Source organism: Hypomesus transpacificus, chromosome 11, assembly GCF_021917145.1.
Source record: "Hypomesus transpacificus isolate Combined female chromosome 11, fHypTra1, whole genome shotgun sequence".
NCBI lineage: Eukaryota > Metazoa > Chordata > Actinopteri > Osmeriformes > Osmeridae > Hypomesus > Hypomesus transpacificus.
In genome coordinates this window covers 566,743-581,778 of record NC_061070.1, presented here as the reverse complement: position 1 = coordinate 581,778, position 15,036 = coordinate 566,743, and the positions used below count along the sequence as shown (strand labels likewise).

Genomic DNA, 15,036 nt, shown 5'->3' with positions numbered 1-15,036 from the left:
GCATGAGTCATGCTTTCCAAGAGAACGACTCATACCAAAGGTTGTCGAGGGGATACATTTCTTTGTGACAACTGTGTGCCCAAAAAAAAAGAGAAATTAACCCTTTCAAGTGCATGGCTCATCAGTCACTCCCGACAAAGGAAGTGCATTCAATGAAACCATTATCAATGAAGTGAACAAAGGTTTCACTGAAAGGATCCTCCACGTAGCTCTCAAGGCGTGTGTGAACGTCTGGCCTTTGTTCTACAGCAGCTGACAGCCCAAGAGCAGTGTGCCAGTAACAAACGCCCCCGGGGAAACACGTAACACAATTACCACACGTGAAAAGTTCCCTGCTTCCTAGCGTGTCAGAGTTAGCCCGAAACCAGAGTTGCTGGTCCAAACAGCAGGTTTCGTGCTGTAGCTCAGGGACCTGCTATTATGACAGTAAGTCGACCATTTGTTGTGGTGTTGCCAGGGGCTCTACACATCACCTTCTCGTCCAGGAACACCCATGATTCAGGGAGAAGTCATTCTTCTTTGAAATCAGGAGCGTTTCTGAGGTCATGTCTGAGATGAAAAGGATGGCCAGACACCTCCTCTCCCCTCCAACCCCCTCCTCTCTCTTTTGACCCCCAGCAGATTGCGTGCTTGTCTAAGACTCCTGGCTCATTACTGCCAGGGGATCCATCCACCCACTACGGTGAAGTCATGTCTCGGGGGCGGAAAGTTGTACTCGTCAAAGGCAGTGAAGAAAAGCGCAAGGGAGAATTGTATTCATGTAGGAGAAGGAAGAGGAGAACTTGTATTCATTTTTTCCTTTCTCTCCTTCCCTTCTCTATCTTCCTCAGAGTCCAGCCCCGGGCCGTCCAGTCCTAAACTTCATCAGAGCGCCCTGATCACCTCTGCCTCGGAACGTTTCCTCTCCTGCTGTCAACACAACCAGCAGACCCTCCACGCTCAGAGAGGAGAGGAAAGACTATCAGACCCTCCACGCTCAGAGAGGCAGAGGAAAGACTATCAGACCCTCCAGGCTCAGAGAGGAGAGGCAGAGGAAAGACTATCAGACCCTCCAGGCTCAGAGAGTGAGAGGAAAGACTATCAGACCCTCCAGGCTCAGAGAGGCAGAGGAAAGACTATCAGGCCCTCCACGCTCAGAGGCAGAGGAAAGACTATCAGACCCTCCACGCTCAGAGAGGAGAGGCAGAGGAAAGACTATCAGACCCTCCACGCTCAGAGAGGAGAGGCAGAGGAAAGACTATCAGACCCTCCACGCTCAGAGAGGCAGAGGAAAGGATGTACGGATGTTCTGTCTGCAGCCGTCACCTAACTCTCCTCTCCCTTCTCATCAACGTCTAAACAGTCAGCTAGTGCGAGGTGTTAGGGTGCTAAGAGGAGGAAGGGGGGTTGTGCCCCCCCCCATCCCCCTTAGCAGACTAGCTGTAGAGGTGGTATGAATGAGGACAATGGGGATTTTCCGCTAGCAGCTGAGTGTGGGGTATTCTCCCTGCCCCACAAGGACAATGGCATCCTGGAAACAACAGTCAAGAAACGCATTGCTAGGCAACAACTTCAGATTATTCTGGGATGGCACACCCCTTTAAACCACGCAACACAATCACAGTTTGAAATTCCTGTTCTTTACTGGATACTAATATGTCTGTATTTTGCTAACATTTTAAATCACAAAGTGTAACTGAATTTGTATGGGAAATGGTAGCAGCTCATGACCTGCTTATTATGACTACAGAGATTAACATCAACCAAAATGTAAATTCCTCTGGCCTATATTCGTGTGTAGATGTGTGACATGCAGCGCATACATTGTGTTGTTGTAATACTCTGAGCCTATAAAAGAAATAACCACCATTTTAGCAGTGCCTCATCCTAATATAGGTCAATCCTCTCACTACAACACAGGAATTCACTGGCTTCCAGAGGGTTTTATATATCCGGCTATATATCGGCGTAATGGCTACCCCTTCTTTATCCAAACTGATACACCAACAACAGCCTGGATATCTGCTGACACAATGATGCCCCTGGAAGAGGTCCAAAAAGAGAGAGAGAGAGAGAGAGAGAGAGAGAGAGAGAGAGAGAGAGAGAGAGAGAGAGAGAGAGAGAGAGAGAGAGAGAGAGAGAGAAACTGACATTGGCAAAATGACAACCGGTTTATCCTATATCATATCTAAATATTCGGTTTGCTTGTTGAGAAAAGGCTCTTTTTATTTGAACGAAGCTGATGTTTCGGTAAGGAAGAGGTTTTCTGGATTATGTCTGTATGGGTGAGATTGTTAGGGCAAGTCTATCATAGGGGTGAGGTGGAAACTTGAAACTTTGGCATTCCTCTTCTCTTCAAGACCATATGCTCTCATGACCATCTGGCCTTCTACCTCTTGATGGACCAGTGTGCAGACCCACTGAGGCCCCCACCCCCCTCCCGCCCTCCAATGCAACACAACCTCTGGACATGACCAGCAATGAACAGTCACTGTGTACAACTACCACGCATAACTTCAGTGAAGCCGAGTTCAAAATCTAGGGCTTACATTTCTGCATACGTGAAAATGGCTTCATAAAGTATGCTACCATGTCTCTGTCCATTAGCTGAGGGGTCTGCGCTTCCGCAGTTTGTCATTGTTTCCAGGAGCCTTGTAGGCTGGACGGTATTAAACAGCCATCACTCACTCTCGCTAACACAGCTCTCTGTCAAACGGCAGTTTCTTGAGCAGCTGTGAGAAGCAGATGCTGCCAGAACAGAGCAGCCAATGAGCCCTGCTGCTGGGCTTGATGATGAAACAAAGCACTTTTTACACTCTCACCGAAAACAATGACTAGACTAACACTGTCCTGCCCAGCTCACCCCTGCCCCCAGAGAGAGAGAGAGAGTGTGTGTGTGTGTGTGAGAGATTTAAAGAAAGAGACAGGGAGAAAGGCAAGTGTGGCTACCAGCTACGTCATGTGGGGCACACACACCCCCCACTGACAACCAGCTGGCCCTCCAACCCCCAACCATCCAGCCCCCCAACCATCCAGCCCCCCAACCCCCAACCATCCAGCCCTCCAACCCCCAACCATCCAGCCCCCCAACCATCCAGCCCCCCAACCCCCAACCATCCAGCCCCCCAACCATCCAGCCCCCCAACCATCCAGCCCTCCAACCCCCAACCATCCAGCCCTCCAAACCCCAACCATCCAGCCCCCAACCATCCAGCCCCCCAACCATCCAGCCCCCCAACCCCCAACCATCCAGCCCCCCAACCATCCAGCCCCCCAACCCCCAACCATCCAGCCCCCCAACCCCCAACCATCCAGCCCCCCAACCATCCAGCCCCCCAACCCCCAACCATCCAGCCCCCCAACCATCCAGCCCCCCAACCCCAACCATCCAGCCCCCCAACCCCCAACCATCCAGCCCCCCAACCCCCAACCATCCAGCCCCCCAACCCCCAACCATCCAGCCCCCCAACCCCCCACCCATCCAGCCCCCCAACCATCCAGCCCCCCAACCCCCAACCATCCAGCCATCCAACCCCCAACCATCCAGCCCCCCAACCCCCAACCATCCAGCCCCCCAACCATCCAGCCCCCCAACCCCCAACCATCTAGCCCCCCAACCCCCAACCATCCAGCCCCCCAACCATCCAGCCCCCGCAGCCCCCCAACCATCCAGCCCCCCCAGCCCCCCAACCATCCAGCCCCCCAACCATCCAGTCCCAAACCATCCAGCCCCCCAACCCCCAACCATCCAGCCCTCCAACCCCCAACCATCCAGCCCCCCAACCATCCAGCCCCCCAACCCCCAACCATCCAGCCCCCCAACCATCCAGCCCCCCAACCATCCAGCCCTCCAACCCCCAACCATCCAGCCCTCCAACCCCCAACCATCCAGCCCTCCAAACCCCAACCATCCAGCCCCCAACCATCCATCCCCCCAACCATCCAGCCCCCCAACCATCCAGCCCCCCAACCCCCAACCATCCAGCCCCCCAACCATCCAGCCCCCCAACCCCCAACCATCCAGCCCCCCAACCATCCAGCCCCCCAACCCCCAACCATCCAGCCCCCCAACCCCCAACCATCCAGCCCCCCAACCATCCAGCCCCCCAACCCCCAACCATCCAGCCCCCCAACCATCCAGCCCCCCAACCATCCAGCCCCCCAACCCCCAACCATCAAGCCCCCCAACCATCCAGCCCCCCAACCATCCAGCCCCCCAACCCCCAACCATCCAGCCCCCCAACCCCCCACCCATCCAGCCCCCCAACCATCCAGCCCCCCAACCATCCAGCCCCCCAACCCCCAACCATCCAGCCCTCCAACCCCCAACCATCCAGCCCCCCAACCATCCAGCCCCCCAACCCCCAACCATCCAGCCCCCCAACCATCCAGCCCCCCAACCATCCAGCCCCCCAACCCCCAACCATCTAGCCCCCCAACCCCCAACCATCCAGCCCCCCAACCATCCAGCCCCCGCAGCCCCCCAACTATCCAGCCCCCCCAGCCCCCCAACCATCCAGCCCCCCCAGCCCCCCAACCATCCAGCCCCCCCTGCTGTCAACACTGCCACAGGTTCAAACTGGGTAGAACACAGTGCCCATACCTACACCTGCTATAGGCCTGGCTTCACAGGAACCTCAACAGGTACTGAACGCAGAACTGCACCTCCACATGACAGTGGAGGGCACCTCCACATGTTGTCTGACACAGGGAGATACCCTGACCCTGTCCATCGCTTTGGATCCACGTGTCAGCCTTAAAAACCTGCTACATGAACACATGCCTATCCTATTTCATCATGAACCCAATTGAATCACTAACTGTGTCACATATTGTGTGCATAAGTCAAATGTGTAGCATGAGATGCATGTTCTGGTCCGTAGGCAGGATATAGGAGTCTCACGCTGAGCGCCTCAGGTGGAACAGGAGGGCGTCAGACACAGACTGTATTGCTGAAGGATGATGTGCTGTGCTCAGGTCACATACTGAGGCGCTGAGACGGAGCTTAACTCTACGAGCGTATGACTTCAGTTTAGGGAAGGACGGTTCAGACCTGAATAAACCTGACTGAAGACAACTGACTTCAAATGAAGGGAACCAACTGGAGGGGAACCAGGCTGTGGTGATACCGGAGCGCTCCTACATCGAGGGTTGTTGTTGTGGGAAAGTGGCTGTTGCCTGCAGGGGGTAGCGTGGTAAAGGGTATGAGGCTCATCTCTCTCTCTGGCAGAGCTGGGACAATGGGACCACATGTGTGGGCGTCACACGACACCACGACACACTGTCAACCACACACAGCCTGACAGGGGGGTTCCTCACCCCTCCTCCTCCCCCTCCAAGCACAGCGCTCGGATCCTTTTACCAGCCGTCAATTAGGGTAGCAAGAAACAAGACTCAAAAAAACTGGAAATGTGACTAATTCTAAGTCAAGGTCTAGATCTGTGTTCATTACAGTGTTATAGAGCATTTCTGTGGCCATGTCCACTTTTAAAAGCTTTACAAAAATGACCTCTGACCTTGAAGGCTTCCAGCTGCTGGTTGATGACCTCCGTCTCCATGCCGACGACCCCCTGCGAGTCCTCCTTGCCTTCCGCCTCTCCCAGCCTCAGCTTGAACTGCTGCAGGTTGGAGTAGAGCTCCTCCAGCTTGGCCAGGGTGCTGTCCACCTGCCCAGCCCTGCCCCTGGCCCTCTCCTGCAGCTTGCTGCACTGCTTGCTCAGGGCGTCCAGATCCCTCTTCAGCCCCAACAGGTCTGGCGAGGCCTCGGCCTCCATCATCTTCCTGCAGCTGTCGCCGGCGTTGTCCGTGTTGGTCATCAGCTCCCGGAGCTTGGCAAGGAAGTCCTGGACGGCGTCTCGCTGCTCCCTCAGGGCGCCCCGGTCGCGGGCCACAGGCACCAGGCCGTCCAGCTCGTCGTCCAGGTCGGAGAAGCGGGCGAACATCTCGCGGATGCTGCTCTGGAACTGGCCGATGCCCTGGAGCTTGGCCTCCATGGCGGAGCAGGCGTGGTCCACGTCTTTGCCGAGCGACGAGTGCTCCTTCTCCAGGCTGTCGGCCTGCAGGAGCAGGTCCGTGACCCCCTCAGCCTCCGGGACCTCCACCACGAGGCCCTGGGCCAGGCTTTTCAGGTGCTCCACCTGGCCCTGCACGGTGCCCAGGCTGCCCTGCTTGGCCTTCATGCTGGTCAGGTTCTTGTTGCTGTAGGCCTGGACGCCCAGCGAGGCGTGGCTGTCCAGCTGCTTCTTGGCCCCGTCCAGGTGAGCCCTGGCCTCTCTCTGAGTGTCCTGGAACTCTCGGACCCTCTGGGAGATCTTCTCCAGGGACTCCCTCTTGCTCTGCAGCTCCTCCGTCACCTTGTCCACGCCGCGGACGATCGCCGCCCTCTCCTCCCGGACGGCGTCCGTGTCGGCGTTGGCCACCTCCAGGAGGTCGTCGGCGTCGGCGCTCAGCTGCTCCAGCTTGCCCTGGTGTTTGTCCACGTCCTTCTGGATGGCCTTCAGCTGGGAGATGGAGCCCTCCGCCTCGGCGAGGTCGCAGCTGAGCCGGACCAGGCCCTGCCTGGCCTGGCACTCCTGCACCCAGGAGCTCAGCTTCTCGGCATGCTCCTGGTACTTCTGGGCCCTCTGCAGAGCCGTGTGGAGCTTGTCCGCTCGGTCTCCAGAGCTCTTCTTCACCTCTTCCCAGTTGGAGCGCAGGGCGGAGAGCTGGCCCTGCAGAGCCACCTTCTCTGCACCGTCCGTGGTCTGGAGCAAGGTCTCGCCCTCCCTCACCAGGGTGCAGTAAGGCTCCTCCTGGTTCTTCAGGACCATCTGGAGGGCGCTGTGCTCCTCCAAGCCCAGGCGGAGGGCCTCGGCCCTGGCTGAGACAGTCTGGGGCTTGGCCTGTTCCTGGATCTGCTGGTCCAGCCAGGCCTGGAAGTCTTTGGAGGTCTGGTGGAACTGCTGGGAGCTGGCGAAGGCTGAGTTGAGCTGCTGGATTCGCTTCCCTGAGGAGGAAGTAGGGTGGATGAGCACAGAGGGGTGAATGTGGGAGCCGGCGCTAACCAACAACATGAAGCAAATATAGGGAGAAGACAAACGAACATCCCTTTTACCTCACAAAACAGTGTCATTCTCTGCTGTCAAAGAGAGAAACCTGTAACCGAGAAAAGGAGACTCCTCACCTGTTTTGTCGTCCAGCTGTTTGAAGGGCTTGGTGACACTCTCTAGCTGCCTGGTCAAGTCTGCCCTGAGGTACTCCTCAGTCACCAGGCCGGCCAGTTCTGAGCACAGGCCCTCGGCCTCCCTCAGCCTCTTCCTCTCCTCCCTCAGCTGGGCAGAGATGGCGCCGGCCTCCTCCAGCTGCTGCTTCACCACGTCGGGCTGGGAGCTGAGGGCCTGCTGGCCGCTCAGGCGACCCTCCAGCAGGGCGGCGCTCTCGCCCAGGCTTCTCAGAAGCTCCTGGAAGCGGCCCGACTTCCCCACCGCCTGGTCGATCAGGCCAGCTCGCTGGCCCAGCTGCCCGGTCAGGCCCTGCCACTTGTGGGTGACGGCGGCCAGCTGCTCCCTGACCTGCTTGGCTCCGGGGGGGTCCTCCTGGGCGGTGGATCCCAGGAGGGAGGAGGCAGCCTGGGTGAGCTGCTCGTACTGGGGCCTGCGGCTCTCAAACTCGTTCTGGAGGATCTAGAGTGAAGGATAGGAGAAATCGATATTGCTTTAAAGAGAAACACTGGTAATTGATAATGCTCCAAACCTGGATGAACACCCGTTAGGTCGCAGACTAGAGAGACCTATTGTAGGCCTCTGAGGGGCATTCAGTGGAGGATTTCCACAAACATGCATTTAAATACGTTTGACCTCAATGTGGACATTTAAAAACTGCCCTCGGTATCGTACAGCATGTTCCACCACTCGACACCCCAGAGTTCGGTCCCCCCCAGGTACCTGGACTTGCTGTTTCTGTGTGTTGAGCATGTTGGGGTCCACAGACACCGGTCCCAGCACCTTCATCATCAACTCCTTCTCAGACAGCCACTGGCGAAGCTGCGGCTCGGAGCTCTGGAACACCTCCACGTTCCTGCTGGACCGCTCCAGGGTCTGCTTCCTGTCCGCCACGCAGTCGCTCACCTCCGCCCAACCCGCATCTGGCCAGGACGCAAGCTCAGGCTCAGGTACAAGGAGAGGGTATGGGGACACGTACAGGCACAGGTACAGCTATAGGTACTGGTACAGGTATGGTGAGAAGTACAAGTAGAGGTACAGGTAGAAGTACAGGTAGAGGTACAGGTTGAGGCACAGGTGGAGGTACAGGTAGAAGTACAGATAGAAGTACAGGTAGAGATACAGATAGAGGTACAGATAGAGGTACAGGTAGAGGTACAGGTAGAGGTACAGGTAGAAGTACAGGTAGAGGTACAGGTAGAGGTACAGATAGAGGTACAGGTAGAGGTGCAGATGGAGGTACAGATAGAGGTGCAGATAGAAGTACAGGTAGTACAGGTACAGGCATTGACATCACTCTTAGGTATCCAATTCTATGCATCTGCTCTACCGATGCAAACATGTGCATCAGTGTTGAGTTATGATGTGGTTTCTTGAAATGACATGACTTGTGATGGAAGACGAAGACCAAATAACATCTCAGTCGAACATTTGGGAGAGCTTCCTGTGTCTGGATCCTTTCACACTCCCTCAGCGCCAGTCGACATCAATCAGCACCACCCCCCCCACCCCTCTGTATCTCTGGCTGGCTGAGTGGTACAACTGGGAGGATTATCCAGTCCAGTCCTATCACTTTGTCAACCAGCTCAAATATGTGACTCCCGCGCCCTCTTGCATCCGTAATATGTGGCGCCAGTAACCAGTTCCAGCAACGTTTCGGTGGATACCTCAGTGAGAGTATCCAGTCAGAGCAGACATACCTATCTGTGCCAGCATCTGCTTCCACTGGGCAGCTTCGGGCGAGTCCGGATGCTTCTCTATCAGCTGGTGCAGCTTCTCCCTCAGGCTCTGAAGGTGTTCCTTCTTCCGAGCGACGTCTTCCTCCAAGGCCTGCGAGCAGGAGACAGAGGAAGGCAGTCTCAAACCAGGCCTGACACACTTCTATTGTGTTTGAGGTTCCTAAAAAGCAAGGTTCAGCTGCAGAGCCCTCATTCGACGCCTTGGCAGTATTCTACTACACATTAACCAGAGAGAGATTATGTCCAACAGTAACTCTAAAATCTATAGTAGCGCTGGATCTGAATGATATTTGAACATTTTCTAATTGTAGGTGTGGCTAATCCGCATCACATCCGCATCACACCCGCACTCATCACTCACATTCTGAGTACTTATATGTCATGTTATGCCAGGTTGCTTTGCGTTGTCTTGTCTTAAGAATTTCAGTGCCCAGTCTGACCCTGTGTTGTTCTGTGCATCTGACAATAAAAGACTTGAACTTGAACATCCTCCAGTATCCCCGACCCCTGACCCCCGACCCCCGACCCCTACCTTCTGCTGCTCCAGCTGCATCTTCACCGACTGCTTCTCCGCGGCCCCGGCCGTCCAGGCGTCCGCGCTGCTCTTGGCGTCCCTCAGCCAGACGATCATGTCCTGGGCCTCTTGCTGGGCCTCCTGGACCTGCTGCGCCAGGCCTCCCAGCTCAGCTGCACGGCTCCTCAGCCTCTGGCCCAGAGCCCCGTAGCCCTCGTTGATGGAGGTCATGTCCTGCTGCACCACCATCAGCTCTGGGGGGGGGGGGGGGGGGCAGGGCACAGGGGGTTACAGGCACCCCGAGGGACAGACTAGGGCAGAGGGTGGAGGGCACTACAAGTGGATTAAGGTAAGGTAGTCTTTATCATTCCCCAAGGGGAAATGTGTGGCACAGCCAGCAGGACATACAATCCATTCCCAAACAATTAACACCAATAACATATCAAAGAAAGGTAGAATGACATATTGTAATTCCAAAGGCCACTAGCAGATACGGTATTAAGATATACGAGGTGTGATAACAAGGTGCAGATTGAGCTACAAATGTAAAAATGATTCGATGTGGGTTGAAATTCACTGTGATATAAAGTAAGACCACTCGGCATATGATATATGCCGATAGAATAAAAAGTAACAAGAGCTGACCGCTACTACAACAGAGGCAGTGCTATAACAGGGTGCAGGTCTTATGGTGCCCTAGAGGCAATGCTATAACAGGGTACAGGTCTTATGGTGTCCTAGAGGCAATGCTATAACAGGGTACAGGTCTTATGGTGTCCTAGAGGCAGTGCTATAACAGGGTGCAGGTCTTATGGTGCCTTAGAGGCAGTGCTATAACAGGGTACAGGTCTTATGGTGACCTAGAGGCAGTGCTATAACAGGGTGCAGGTCTTATGGTGCCCTAGAGGCAGTGCTATAACAGGGTGCAGGTCTTATGGTGCCTTAGAGGCAGTGCTGTCCATGAGTCGTGAGTAACGCTGCAACCCAAGAAGCTTCTGGATTTACAGCTCTGTTAGGAGAGGTTGTTATGGTTGCAGGCAGACCTGGAACACAGTGTTTACATATTCTCACCACAACACACAAGACGAGTCCAAATGTTTACCTTTATTGGTTAGGTAGGCGTGGCTTCCAGACCCTCCACCGTTACCGTTAGTAACAGCTGATGCAGAAACACACAAGTTAACGCTCATTCACCGAGATCGACTACAAGCAGTAACAAACTTTTCTACGTTTATGTTTCAGACACTTGGATGACCCTTCCGTTGGCCATCGCAGCAGGGTTCATGGTCATATTAATATCTTCATTCAAAACTCTCGAGTAGTCATGACTGTTTCAGTTGGCTTGTCTCATTGAGTCTACGTCAGCCGTATTGTCCCGATCAAACAACAGTGCAAAGTTAGTGAGATCAGCCTAGCCAAAGAAGCATGCTGGCATAGCTTGTAACTGACTCGAAAACCAAGCAAGCGAGAGAGAGTGATAGAGAGTGAGAGAGAGAGAGAGAGAGAGAGAGAGAGAGAGAGAGAGAGAGTGTGTGTGTGTTTGTGTGTGTGTGTGTGTGGAGAGTATGCGTGTCTCCTCGTGTACCTGACTTGTGTGACGTCTTGCTCTTGCTTTTGGCAGGAGATGTGAGAACACTGATGAGGGTACAGAGGGCAGATCCCTTGGTGTTTATGTCCTGGACTGCAGGCCCCTTGGAGTCCCACTCCTCCAGCAAGCCCTGAGAACAGACCAATCAGTCCGATTCACACAAGAGCTTCCAGAGAACACAACCATTTTCATACTTGGAATGAGACAACACTGAATGCTTTTGTCGGTGCGTTATTCTGTGGGATAGGACCAAACAAGAACTTATTTAAAGCTTCAGACAAAATAATCCCTCTCCAGGGGAAATTCCGTCGATCTGAAGTCCTCATTAATTCAAACCTCCCCTGTTATTTTCCTCATTGCATTAAGGAAATAGTTTAATACGATGATGAGTTTTTGAGCATCAAATGGACTGTGTATAATTCTTTGATGTCTGACCTATTTACAGTGACATCCTAGTTTATCTGACAGTGTCTCTCTGAATGGGAGTAATCACAGGAGATATTCACTCCCTATGTTGTAATTCATTTTCCATCACTTTGGCAACGAAAAACAACAGGACTGGAATGATGGATGTGTGTTCTGTTGCGACACACACTATTTCTCAACGTTCTAGACAACTAGAGGTTCTACAGGCAGAGTAGAACACCAGCCAAACAACCAAGTATCAGCAATTCCATGAGAAATCCATCAAAAATGTATTTCCAAAGTTTATGGAGCACAAAGGATGGATCGCAGATCGCCAGACACTGATGGATAACCCTGTCATGAAGTGGTCTCGCCAACAGGTTCTCCCCAGTCTAAACACCCGTACAGTCGTCAGACCCCAGTCCTTCCGCCTGCCGATGACTCACGTTCACTTCCTGGAGGTCCCTTGCCAGGCTCTGCTGGCTGCTGGTTGGCTGGAGAGCAGGAAGCTTCTCCACCGTCTCCCCCAACCAGATCCTGAGGGCCGAGGCTGCCGACCTGAACTCGCCCAGCTGGTCCTGGCATGATGTCACTTCCTCCTCTCTGGAAAACCCAGAGACAAGCACAGGTGTCACATATCGCATTGCACAGGTAAAATACGTAATCCATCATAGATGATGTACCCTCTGAATGTAACGTGCGTTAAAATGCCTTGAAAAGGGCTTTAAAGTAAAAAAAAAAGTCTTACTTTTCTCTCACGGTGTCCTTGAAGGCGTTGAAGGTGTTGGCGAGGGCGTCCACCTTGGCGTGGATGTGGTCCTGGCTGCCCTGGGGCCCCAGGACGGCCAGCTCCGAGGCCAGCCTCTGCAGCCTCTCCACGTCCTGGGCATGCTCAGACAGTTCTGCGTTGGTGTCCTGAGATTACAGGAGGCACGTCACCACGACGACAAGCACAGACGCACACAGCACTGTTCAGAGATGGCTACGAGGGGAGGGGATATCTGATTGGCCCGCGTGCCGAACTTCACTCTGGATCAAAACTTCTGCTCAATGAAGACGGCATTATTGTCCTCATGTGGAAGATATTCTGGTTGACGTCCTCCACTGAGGATAAACCACATTTATCCTTGAAAGAGTTTCATTTTGACGTTTTATTTAGTCTTAGTATGTAGGAGGCCACTTTATAGTTGGTAAGTGTAATGGACAAATGTTTTTTGTCTTTAGAAAGCGTTAAACAGAGTCATAAGGACTCCTGGAAGAGCTGTGACCCCAGATGAGGAGAGACGGCTGGAACTGATATTGGAGAGCATGCGTCAGCGTCTAAGATGCAGGAAGGTGTTGCCACGGTGCTTACCTCCATCAGCTGGGACAGCTCGTGGACGTTCCTCCCCGGCCCGTCCGTTTCCAGCAGCTCCTGCGAGCGCTTGGCCACAAAGCTCTGCACCTTCTCCTGAGCCCTCTCAAACTCCTCCACCTTGTCCCTGTGCTGCTCCAGCCGGGCCGTCTTCTGCCGGTGCTGCTCCCGGGCGGAGGAGAAGCGCTGCGTCAGGGCGGCCATCTTGCTCTGCATGGACGCGGCCGCCGACGGGTCCGCCGTCTCTTCGAACTTCTTCACCTTGGCCTTCATGGCGTCCACGCTGCTCTGGCGACTGCAGATGTCCTGGGCCAGAGTCTGGAGGAATAGCAGAACACCAGAACGCTTTAGAGCTGGTGCCTCACTTTTGGACTTGGTTTTTTTAACTACAGATTTTCGCTATTCGTTCATTGACTACGTATTTGCTGATGCCTAAACAGACTAAAGCTAGTCTCACTGAACTGTCGGTCCAAGGGTCAAACATCACCACCCAACCACAAGCGTCCTGACGCAGACAGGACGTACCGTTTCCTTGCTGAGCGCGTCCCCGATGGCCCCAGAGTCCAGAGGCACGCGGCCGTCCTCCCCCAGGCTCCTCTCCACCCCCTCCATCCAGCCCAGCATCTCGTCCAGCCCGTCCTGCACGCTCAGAGAGCGGGTCAGCATCCCCTGGAGCTTCTGGTTCCGGTCGCTCACGCCCTTGGACAGGTTGTCGTACCTCTCAGAGATGTCGGCTGGACGCACGGGGAGGAAGGGATGCCAGGTTTGTCAGTCAACTCAGTGGGTAGAGACACGGTTTGTCGGTCAGGGACGAGCCACGTGCTAATAGTTGGTCGGATTACGCGCATGTTCATCTTTGTGATATGCAAGTTCTACCAAGGCCCAAAAACGAAACGTACATTTTTCAAGAACCAGACATTCTGCAGTGGGAATCAGGGCCGTTGTGTACAGTAATGTATGAATATTCATATCACAGTAAAACTGTTTTGGACTATGGACTGCTCTCCAAATTCACCTCTAAGCGAGGTAAAAAATATGGGAAAGGTTAAAGTCTTCGCCATTATCTTTAACAGAGAATAGCTGAGAGGGGGGCCAAGAGCAAAAACTCATTTCACAACAAATTCCTCTACTTCCATTCCGCTGATGGTGAGGTCACCAAGAAATCCTCAAGTGTTGTTGACTGTTTCCCAAAGTGACATGCTTTTCAGGTGACACCAGCACCAGGGGAGAGGACATGACATTGCCTCACCTACTGTCTCCTGGATCTCATCCTGATTGGATAAAAGCTCCCCCTCCGAGGTGATCAGCGAATCAGCAGTTTTGCACAGCATCTCCACGGCGATCTGGCGACCCGTGGTTTGACCTTGGAGAGCCTGGAGGTGGGATGAGGGAGGAGGGAGGGTCAGAGAAGCCGAGTACGATAGTTGACTGAAGTACTGGGATTATTTAGTAAACAACATTAAGCACCAAGTAAATTCACTGCTTAAAACGACTAAACTGCTTATTGGCGTATACAGATTTTTATTTACAGCATTTTTCTGGGGTGATTAGTAAGCTAAACCAGGACACAGTGCTGTTTTTCAGGCGCCTCTTATCTCCTCATATCTCCACCCTCTGACTCCCTCCTAGAGAGAGACAAGTTTGGAAACATTACTCTCTATTGCTCTATTACCTTCTCTTTTGACATGTGTAGCTCTCTCTTTCTCTATCTCTCTATCTTTCTATCTCTCTATCCCCTCACTCCCACCTATCCTCTATCTCTCTCTCTGTCTCTCTTCTTCTCCCTAACACTCTACCTTTTCCCCCCACCTCTCTCTCTCTCTCCCTCTCTCTCTCTACTCTGTCCAGGGCCAGCTGCAGAGTCTCAATGTGAGGCAGCTGCAGAGTCTCAGTGTGAGGCAGGGGCAGAGTCACAGTGTGAGGCAGGGTTAAAGTCACAGTGTGAGGCAGGGGCAGCGGCTCAGTGTGAGGCAGGGGCAGAGTCTCAGTGTGAGGCAGGGTTAGAGTCACAGTGTGAGGCAGGGTTAAAGTCACAGTGTGAGGCAGGGACAGAGGCTCAGTGTGAGGCAGGGTTAAAGTCACAGTGTGAGGCAGGGGCAGTGGCTCAGTGTGAGGCAGGGGCAGAATATCAGTGTGAGGCAGGGTTAGAGTCACAGTGTGAGGTAGGGTTAGAGTCACAGTGTGAGGCAGGGGCAGAGGCTCAGTGTGAGGCAGGGTAGAGTCTCAGTATGAGGCAGGGGCAGAGTCTCAGTGTGAGG

The 15,036-nt window shown here is 53.9% G+C and overlaps 1 protein-coding gene across 16 annotated transcripts in view; it reads right to left on the bottom strand.

The window, feature by feature from the left end:
- dst (dystonin) overlaps positions 1 to 15,036 on the bottom strand; it is a 99,543-nt gene that overhangs the window by 42,453 nt on the left and 42,054 nt on the right. For 15 of the 16 annotated variants that reach the window (XM_047028587.1, XM_047028594.1, XM_047028588.1 and 12 more), the window contains 12 exons: positions 14,028 to 14,151; positions 13,304 to 13,512; positions 12,779 to 13,096; positions 12,173 to 12,339; positions 11,871 to 12,027; positions 11,017 to 11,149; positions 10,534 to 10,590; positions 9,450 to 9,685; positions 8,879 to 9,008; positions 7,902 to 8,101; positions 7,142 to 7,640; positions 5,496 to 6,964 (listed from right to left, as the gene is read on the bottom strand). In XM_047028587.1, coding sequence (XP_046884543.1) covers positions 5,496 to 6,964; positions 7,142 to 7,640; positions 7,902 to 8,101; positions 8,879 to 9,008; positions 9,450 to 9,685; positions 10,534 to 10,590; positions 11,017 to 11,149; positions 11,871 to 12,027; positions 12,173 to 12,339; positions 12,779 to 13,096; positions 13,304 to 13,512; positions 14,028 to 14,151 — 3,699 coding nt within the window. The remainder of the gene's footprint in view (positions 1 to 5,495; positions 6,965 to 7,141; positions 7,641 to 7,901; positions 8,102 to 8,878; positions 9,009 to 9,449; positions 9,686 to 10,533; positions 10,591 to 11,016; positions 11,150 to 11,870; positions 12,028 to 12,172; positions 12,340 to 12,778; positions 13,097 to 13,303; positions 13,513 to 14,027; positions 14,152 to 15,036) is intronic. The other variant, XM_047028589.1, reaches the window with a different exon arrangement.